This window comes from Pagrus major, chromosome 22, assembly GCF_040436345.1.
Source record: "Pagrus major chromosome 22, Pma_NU_1.0".
Taxonomy (NCBI): domain Eukaryota; kingdom Metazoa; phylum Chordata; class Actinopteri; order Spariformes; family Sparidae; genus Pagrus; species Pagrus major.
This window is the reverse complement of record NC_133236.1, coordinates 19,809,648-19,819,987: the sequence shown is the minus strand read 5'-3', so window position 1 is coordinate 19,819,987 and position 10,340 is coordinate 19,809,648. Positions and strand designations below refer to the sequence as shown.

At 46.3% G+C, this 10,340-nt stretch overlaps 1 protein-coding gene across 1 annotated transcript in view; it reads right to left on the bottom strand.

Moving 5' to 3' along the window:
* Positions 1–81: 81 nt before the first annotated feature.
* Positions 82–10,340, bottom strand: part of mettl24 (methyltransferase like 24) — a 35,864-nt gene continuing 25,605 nt past the window's right edge. The window contains exons 4-5 of the mRNA XM_073492871.1: positions 5,829–6,054; positions 82–491 (exon numbers count right to left, since the gene is read on the bottom strand). Coding sequence (XP_073348972.1) covers positions 174–491; positions 5,829–6,054 — 544 coding nt within the window. The 3' untranslated portion in view covers positions 82–173. The remainder of the gene's footprint in view (positions 492–5,828; positions 6,055–10,340) is intronic.

The following is a 10,340-nucleotide window of genomic DNA, read 5'->3' as shown; positions in this document are numbered from 1 at the left end:
CACAGCTGAGGTCGTTACAGAGCAGGAGGATAAGTAAGGAGCAGGGATTTGAGCTTTGCAAAGAGGTCAGGCCAGATAAGAGCAGGCAAGAATTTGTGCTCAGACTTAAAACTCCCATGTTACACACACTTGTACATTTCCATTCAGAAAGCCTTCCCCAGCACAGACAACAGTCAAGGCTTCCACTCCGTGTTCACCCAGCTCAGGGTGTAAGCACTGCTGGCGTTGAGGACGTTTTTATGCAGAAAGAGGCGAGGTTTGGCGGGGTCGCTGTGGACGTGGAAGAGGCGGAAGTTGGCGTGTTCGAGCTCCTTGAGCAGGCTGAACCAGTAGCGCACCACGGACGGGTCATCGCCGCCCACCTCGAAGCCCGCCCAGTGCAGGTGAACCTCTAACAGCAGCTGACCCACCGAGTCCAGAACTCCTTCCAGGACCAAATTCTCCAGAATCTTCCACTCTGCGCTCTCCATATCCGCCTTCAGTACATCCACCTAGAACAGAAAAAAGTTTAAAGATGAAAATAAAGTGAATGTTTCTTCAGGCAATAAATGAGTCCTGTTACAACAATGGAATGACACTAAACTGTGTGGAATTATTGCACGCAAAAGCCATTAAAAGATGAAAAGGAGCGAGCGAAGCCTGGCCTTTGTTCTCGCTTTAGCGATGTTGATGATGGATTGAGCGAGGGAGCGGCCTGACAAGGTTTGCCGTGTTGGAGCAGAGAGGGAACGCACTCGTAAGATGAATGTTAATGGCACCCTGAGGTCATATTCATGTGTGGAGACTCATGCGTGCCCAAAGTTTAACGCGCATCCTCCGAGCCCCTTGGGATTCCTCTCGAGTCTGTCAAACCGCTAAATACGTCCATTGTGTGACCTTCATGTGTTTAAACGTCACCTTGGCGATGCTGCTTCTGTTCCTTCTAGGCTCGACAGTGTCTCAGTTGACATTTTCTCAGCTAGTACATGATGTAGCCAGTGCATTAGCAGCGATAAGACCTGGGGAGGGATTAGGTTTCAGGATTTATCAGGAAGAGGCTCTGGGTATTGTACTGTCAAAGATTATTACATTAAAGATAACACGAGATACTAGCTGAAGGAAATCCAAAGATCTCTGTCTTTTTTTAATCGTGGGAAATGTTCACATTTCATCTGGCGCCATGACAGCGCAGATATTGAAGTGGCCGTGAAATTCCTCTCCAATTGACGCCTTTGGTGACGCTACAGAACTCCCAGGCCTCATTAGTGGAACTGAACAAGTCTCCGAAACTCTCAGACAACAGCTATCTGCGGAGAACAAGTCCAAATGTTGTTGTCTGTCCTCCCCGCGGGCGCCAAGACTCCCACAAGCAGAGATATGTTCCTTAATTGGACAGACACTTTGTAATGGCTTCATGAAGAGGTGATGTCTTCACTCGGTCTCTGAGGGAAACGTGTCCGTCTATATTTGTGTGCATGTGTCAGGGATCGGATGGTGTTTCGAGCAGCTCGGTACAGCTTCGTTCTGTCTGAAAGATGTAAGATTTTTTTTTCTTCTTCTTTTTTTCAGTGGTCTTCACACAAATGGCCTTTCTGCCTCAGTTGTCCCCCGATCCAATGCTGCCAAGATCAGCTCTCTGCGGGAAAAGTGGCGAGCCCAGGCGAGACCGTCCTGTCTGGTGTTAGCGGAGTCCATATGGTGTTTGGGCTTTGGAAGGATGACTTATGCTACACTGCTGTGCAGTGTTAGCCATGCAGAGCCGTCATTAACTGGGAGGAAATGATATGATAAGAGTTTCCTGGTGGGTTTGTTTTGAAAGTGAGTGAAAGAAAGAAACAACCTTTTGAAAAACTATGGTGTTTTCAGTTGCTGCTTAATCAGGAAGTGGTGAAATGATAACAACTTGTCAGATTTCCAACATTTACATGACTTGCATACAGAAATAGCATCAGTATTAAATTAGGACTGTTCCATAACCAGTTCAAAACTCCTTGTAGTGCGTTTAAGCAGGCTTCAAGGACAAAATGAGCATTAAAGGGTTTTTATTTTGAGGAAGACACATGGGTGACACACACATCAGGCTCCTCATGGACAACACTGACTTGTCTTTGAATCTTTATAATTTATTTAAGCCACATTTTTAACTTCCAGCAGCTTTTGTTATACGGTCTGACATGAGATTTCTGTAAGAACTCGTGACAAATTTGAAAGAGATCACGGACCGGGCTGCACTCCACAATAATAGAGCTGATCATCCCCACTGTGGAGAACGTTTGATGTAAAACGTCTTTGAACTCCACAGAAATTCCTGCCCTCCACTGCTGAGACATTAATGTCAGATAGCTGCAAACAGTCTTCAACACCCAATGGGCAAATATTTCCTCTCCCTCCAAATGTCTCTCGGAGCAAGTGATCAAAATACACATGGTAATTATTTCTGTAAACCATCCTCGGGATTAGGCGCCACGTTGGGACAAATTCTAATTTAGAGACGCTTTTGATGAAAAGTTGTCCGAGTATTTGTAAACAAACACGTTTGCTGATTTGTGAAAACAACTTTTAAATGGAAGTCTGCACTTTGGCTCGTTACTTTGGCCTAAAATGTGTTTATTTCATGGTGGGCCAATCCTAGCTTTTAACAAGACTTTTATTTACTCTTGTTGTTCCAGACGATTTGGTCTTGTCAGAATAATTAAACTGTTTTTGCTTGTAAACCAGAGAGCCCAACATCACAGCTCATCTGACCTTTATTTTTAATGTGTTTTATGCGCTGTAATTAGTGATCCTGCCACTGGAGAGCAGATCACAATTAAAGAGATTTAATTATACCTCTGAGAGATTTGCTGATTCTGTGCTTTCGGTAGCACTTCAATAACTGTTCTGACATTACAGGACAGAGCCTCCCGAAGGCATTGTTACCGTAGATCTTCAGATATTTTCAAATGTCACGCTTTAATGCCCAAAAAACACATCAGTTTTTCTCATAGTGTCCAGTGCTGCTGCTCTGTATTCCCCCTCTGTCCGAAACAATCTGTCTCTTTAAGGCCCCTCCTCCTGACCACCCAGTCTCCTCTGATTGGTCAGCTCAAACATGCCCGACCCATCACCACTAACCGCAACAGAGCAGCTGCGCCAAATCAATTCCTACGTGCCAAACTGGCTGCTAGGCATTACTTATGCAAATGTGTGACTTCATGACATAGTGTGATGTCACAACGTCACGGAATCAAAGGCGGGACTACTGACGAGGCGTTTCAGGGAGTGTGTTTTCTGTGGGAGAGAGGAGCTTCTACCTTTTTAACTTTCAAGGTCTTTTACACGTACAACACACTGAAGGTAAGGAAAAAAAAACGAACTAGCATAAAACATCTCCTTCTATCCACACCTGCTGCTTAGCTACGAAGGTGTTAGCGTGGCCGTAGACTCTATAAAACACCCTCGTCCATTAGTGCCAAATTAGCTACTGCACGCATGCAGATGAGAGCAGGATTGAGCCCTTCACTCAGGAAATGAAAAAGTTGTTCGATGGAAATGTTGCGTTTGTTTTCTACCCTTTGTGATTTGGCAGCGCCTAAGTAAAGTCGCGTAGCTGGTTAGTGCTGATACTGTTGTATTGTCCAATTACCGACATGATCAATGGTCCAATATGCAGTTTCTCTTTCAATAAACGAGATGTGTTTTTTTCCGCTGCTGACATTTGTCCCTGTGGTGACAGTGTCTGCTGTCTCAGCTGGTCTCCGCAGCTCGGCAAATGAGTCGTCTGTGTGTTTTTCTTTTTCACCATCGCAGATAAGAAATGCCGCGCGAATGCATATTTCGACCTTTTCCGAGCGACTCTGTTTCTTCGCCGCTGCGTTTCCTGTCACAGAGGCTGGAGCGAGAGCCTTTGAGAAGAAAGTGTTCTGCTGCTGCATCTGCCTGCTCCTCCGGCACACTATGTACTCACATTAAAACCTCATTACAAGAACGTGTGCATGGCTCTGCATTTAAAACAGGTTGGCGCTGCGTGCGATGAAACGGTCTGGTGTGCAAAACCCGCCCACGCGAACACACACACACACGTACGCACGCCAGCGTTTATTTGTTCATATCTCGTCACGCTGAGAAGATAGGATCACTCCAAGTTCCCCCGTATGAATGAGCACGTCTGCTTTGGATTGGACTCCACAAAAGAAAATGATCAACTCGTTGAGCCACGTGTCAGCTCCTGAATTGAAGTTCATATACAAAAAAAATGTATTAGGTCATAGTTTCTCAAACTTTTTGCAGACCGAGGACCACTAAACCAATAAAAAAACAACTCACAGACCACCTAACACAGACCAGGGATAACAGTTTTCCAAAAGCACAGCCTACTCGAGCATGACTGTCTCTGGTGCAGCTCTTTCTGATGATGAATGACGCAATGTCTGGCTCCAAGCTGTAGACGTTTAGCCTTTTAGGACAATGCCGCAAAAGGGTCGGCTACGCTGCTGAAGCCTGACGACGCAGCACGACGGCCGATTCAAATAATAATGTTTGAATTCAGATAAAAAATTGATTAAGTCATAGAAAAAAAAACATCTATCCTGCTCGCTATGAGGCTTCGGAGTCGTTCAAAGTCACAGAAAGTTCGAGAAACAGTTTAAGACATGATATTATGCCAAGTCTGCTTGCGCACCACTGGGGGGCGCTCTCCTGTGGTCTGCAGGCCACACTTTGAGAAAGGCTGAATTAGGTAATTATAGAAGTTTAGCTAATTTGTCTGGAGCAAAACATCACAAAAAGTCTAATATATACAATATAATAGTAAATGAAAATGGAAATGGAAAGGATGTATCCTCATGGGAGCAGGAATGAGTTCAGCAGATCTCATGAGGAGATATCTTGTACGTCAAACAGACACTTTGGCCGGAGGTTGGTGTCAGCGGAGACTCGCGGAGCCCCGTTATGGAGCAGGATCAACATCTGGGGAGCACGAACGTCTTCGATTTCATCACAGTCTGCTCGCTAGATTTTGGATGTTTTTGTATTCAAGTCATTCAAGTCAAGTTGGCTTCGTGGTGGTGCTGGACGATCATGTGTAGGATTTGAACGTTTCTGACTTGAGTGATTCCAAGTGGGAGCATTACCGAAGGAAGACAGCGAGCCACGCTGACAATGGCACATAAATTGCACCAATTTTCACTGGAATTGACCACTTTTATGCCATCAGTATATTCTGCTGTATCAGATACTATAATCACAGAAAAGGGGGCATTAATAAAATCCAACCTTTAATTCAGCAGACTATGAATACTCTGCCTGCAGTCTGTATTTATCCGTAAGTTTCCCCCTTATTAACTTGAGAAGAGAAAAGAGCCCGACAGCCACACAGCTGTGATTTTATTACATATGTAGGAGAAGCTTGGCTTCTGCTGACCTTGAATTATCATTCAGCCTGATCACAAACAGGCATGTTCTCTGTGATTATTAGTATGCATGCTATCAGTGGGCTTGGTGTGTATGTGATTGATCTTGTATGCAGATCCCTATCTAATGAGGTGGAACATAAATCCCTGGGGGGGCGTCGAAGAGGTAACATTCAGCATGATAATATTTAAAGGAGGAAATAACAAAATCACGTGTGAGAGTTTATCCACCTGGAGCCTGAGAGAGACAACAGAGGAATGAATCCTGATGAGCTTTATTATGCCGGGGCGCACAGGAAGGGGCCTGCGTTTGCATGCACGCCGCATATACAGCTGACACAGGAATTAAAATCACTTTGATAGCGTTCCAGGTTATTTTAAGAAAATCAGAAACCTTAACGTTTAGACTACAACCAGAGACAATGTTCTGTACAATCCCACCTGCACTCTACCTCTTACCTGTCTGTGCCCAAAGTCGTTTAGGATGGTGGCCAGTTTCTTGGTGTTGGCGTACTGACGCTGGGCGACGATAGCCGGGTTGGGATCCCTCCAGTCCACCGAGAGCCGATGAAGCCACATGTCATCCTGCTGCAGGTGAGGCTGCTTCAGGCTGGGATCGAAGCAGTGGACCTCACATCCGGCCCTGGCCAGAGAATACTCCAGGGACCGATCATCCACACCCAACCTGCAAACCCCACACAACGCAGGCAATCTGGTTGATTATATATATAATTCTCTCACCTACAATTGAGATATTTAAGTCTGGATCAAAGACCTACTGACGGACTGACGTTGCCATCCGCTGCTAGCGTGGCAAGTTTGCAACCTGAACTGAAAGGATGGTGTAGTATCACCACATGTATCGACATTTTGATGGTACGGATGGATGTGTGGATGCAGCTTTAAAGCCTCAACACATCTTTATCACATTCAGTCTGAGACATTGTTTCCGCTGCTAATAAGATCTACTGTATGGAAGTGGGTCCAGTTTCATGGGAAATCTAATAATTGGCTCGTCAACTCCAAACACAGCCGTCCACTTTCCCATCATACAAACGGAGGACTTGTCCTAGTAAAAGCCGCCACGTAGTCACTATGATCCTGACTTAACCTTCCTTCTAAAAAGCCGAAAAAAATCAATAATAAAAAGAAGGAATATTGTGGATTTTAGCCTGCAGACGTACTTGTTGTCTCTTTCGTTTCATGTTACTCTTTCACTCCCCCTCTTTACCTTTGCTTCTGCTTCCCTATTATGAAACATTTCTCTCTCTTTCATGCGTCTCCCTCGCTTTCCCACACCGCCTCTCGCTGCTATTCTCTCTTCATCCCGTCCCTCCCTTCTCTAATTCTGCAATTTTCTCCTTTTCTTCCTTTCTCAGCCGCTGTCTCTGCATTCCCTCGTGTCTAGTTTGTGCTGCGGCTGTATTCTCTAATTGCGGCAGAGGGAGCACATTTCATAGCGCGCGGCTTTTTACAGATGAGGCGCACGGTCCCTAAACGCATCTTGCCGGCAGGCAGATGAAAGATGAGTGTATGGCAGAGATTGAGATGCAACTAGACATCTCTTTTTACCCGCACTAAATATTTCAAGTATTTCTTTGAAATATTTAGTCTCTGGTGTGGTGTTTTCTGGCCAGGAATCACTGCAGTGACACTTTAGACGACAGGGATCGGGGATTACTTACAGAGGAGTTGGGGGGGGGGGGGGGGGGGGGGGACTCACGGTGCATCAGAAGCTCTTCTGGATGCTGATAAAGGAGGGTCTCTGCTTGCTATAATATCCTCTCATGAGACGGCAGAGTGCAGGAGCAGGGACACTCTGTCGACTATAATGTCATGGCAACCAGATGTGTAGATGTGATGGCGTGTGATGGGTCACAAACGCCTCTTGGGTTGTAAATGTGAGTCATTATGTCAACAAGCCTGTCTGGATGTTGTGGATCTCAGAGGCGAGGCTGGCAAACAAACACTCGGTGGGCCTGGAAACAGTCTGCTGTCTCCTCTCTGCCCTTTTATACCTTCGCCATCACATCTCTTCTCAAAAACCTCGCAATATTTCTCTCTCCTGTCTCTCCATCTCCACCTCCATCCTCACTCTCTCTTTCTCTCTCCACCTCGCGCCAATTCCCCGTCCTTCATCGCACACTGCGGCACATTAACATATGCATGATCAATGAGTGATGAGGCGCAGGTATTTTTCAGTCCCTCGCTGCGCTTTAGCCTATATAAGTGCTCTAAATCTGAGCACCCGCTGCCGCTGCTTCCTGCACGGAAAGTTTTTTACGAGTGGAGCTCTTTCAAAGACTCTCAAGGTAGAGAGGATGTAAATACAAAAAATCTGGACCGACTTTGCTGGACCGCCGTCTGCCACCACGCTCCTCCGGATGAAAAACTGGACCCTGATTAGTTGAAGGAATCGAGTTTGTTGCTTCGATGACATCTGAAGACGCAACAAAGAAGAGAGACCGGTGCACATTTCACTTCCACAGGTGTAATTAATACCATTAATCACGGTTCAGATGGATTAAGTGTCCCAGCTGGACATGCCAGTGGATCCAGAATAGGCGTTTTTCACCTGAGACGAGAGAAAAAGATCTATTTGGTCACCACGAAGTCTTCCTAAAACATACATTATGTTTATAATTTAGCGTGTATTTTCATGCCTTGGACCCGCTAGTACTGTCACACTCACAATACCTCCTGACCAGTAAAATGTATGTAGGCTGTAGCTCAGGAGGCAGAGTATGTCGTCCACTAAACTGAAGGTAGGTGGTTAGATCCCCCCAAAGTTGCTCCTGATGGATGTGTGAGTGTGTGTGTGAATGTGGCACGTGTTGTAAAGCGCTCTGAGTAGTCGATAGACCGGAGACGTGTTGCATAAACGCAACGCTGTCTACCTTTTGTGACTCATTTAAAGATAGAGGTGTGCTCGACGCTAAATTAAACGGTATTGCCTTTGCTTCAGGCGAACACACCAGCCTGCACCTACAGTTAATTCAGCTACTGAAAGGAATTAATTGATGTGAACAGTGAGGGCGATAACGCCCTCCCTCGCTGAACAGAAGCGGCCACAACTGCAACAACAACAATTATTTTTAAATGATTTTAATTTCCTAATTTTGATTGGAAAGGAGCTTCAGCCAAATAGAACAAAAGGGGCAGCGACTGGAGCCAATATTTCCCGTAGCTGCCGCATGTAAATAAGTTTCTACGCCTGCTGTGACTGGCCAGAATGTGCATGATAATAAACGGGAGACTCGTCCTCTCAGGCGATCTTTGATTACAGTCGGCGTCTGCACTGTTGCTGCTGTGTGATCAAAAAAACACAGACTCAGAAGATTGCGATCGGTGCGAGGGAAGGAAGACTGAGGGGGATGAGAGAGGTAAGTTGCAGTGCGAGAGGTGAAAGGTGGGTAATTGGTCTTTCATGTGGAAAAACATCCTGTAGACCCCCCCGTCCCTCCCCAACTCCATACCTCCCCGTCCACCACCATGTGACAGACCAATCAGGGAACAGCTGCTCATCCTGCCCGGGCACAGCCGTCCACGGCTCGTTAAACAGCATGCAAATGGGACGTATCAGGCGTACACACACACTTGCGGAAATATGCACGGAAGAGTACGTACTCGGCAACGCACTGAATTCCACGGTGTGCACACACATGCACACTTAACAGTGTTTGACATTTCTATTAAATCCAGGGTTATGTGCAGCAGTGGGGTTGCAGGTGAGTCTCCTGCATAGCAGAGCAGAAGCCTCCTGAGAACGGGATACTCAGCATACCTGGCATAGATTCAAGAGTATGGCAAAAAAAAAAATGTGTGTGTGTGTGTGTGTGTGTGTGTGCATGCTATGAATGCAGGTCAGATAGGGGACACAGGGAGGTAAAGATCCCTCCAGAAACTTCAGAGATCAGTTTCTATTACAACAGGCTCTCTGGACTTTTCTTTAAATACTTTTCTTTAGTCTCTGTGATCGCATTTGTGTAATATGTACCGCTAACTGCTGCTCACTGTAGCCGCCTTCAGCTGGTTAGCTGAGTTAGCCGTGCAGCGAGCGTTTCGGTGACTAGGAGCGCAAAAACCAAACTGATGTGATGTCGAGTGCAACGTAGCGCTAAACAAAGAATTGTCTGTTGCGTTCCCTCTGTAGCATTTATCTATGCTAAATAGGCTAGCATGCATGCGTGAGCGGCTCTCCATCAGTCAGCCGGAGGATATCAGATTATGTTTTCCTCAAATCTCTCCGTTTGACCCCTGACCCCTCCTCCACGGAGAGGCAGGAAGCCAGAAACAGCCCCCCCTTTATTACCTCCTGCATCTGCGCCCTGTCTGTCTTGGTGCCCACACACCTGTGCTGTCTCTCAACAGCCAAATTAATAAGCTCCCTCTCTCTCCCGCAGATAAAATCCCTTCGGACCGCTGCAGCAGCTCGGTGGCGGCGGCGGAGGCCCGAAAGCGGTGCCGAGCTGATCCGCGCCACAAAAAAGGCAACCGGGAGTGATTGACTCTCCAATCTTAAGAAGGTCAAATACCTCGGTGGCCTGGTCGACTCGGTTCGAGATTACTTGCCACTCAAGGAGAGGAAGCAGACGAGGATATACGTTCCAGGTGGATGTTGGAGGCCCCAAAATGCCAGATGAATATTTCAATTTTTTTTAGAGAAACACAGATCCATGATAAATACAGGCTCCGTGTCCAATTAGTCATTGAAACGGGAGGGCGTAAAAAAGACGAGGCTAACAGGGGACGCAGAGACGAGAGATACTCCTCCTCCTCTATTGTGTGGAAAATAGGCTTCGTTCTTTGATGAGAGAAAGAGCAGAATTTCTCCTCTCCTCAATCTGAATTGTCATGGGTGAAGTGACAACAGCGAGCAATTATGACTAGATATATCACAGCCTGTCAGAGAACCAGATGCTCTGAATAACTATCGCATCTGCAGATAACTCGCCGACTGTCTGGGAATGA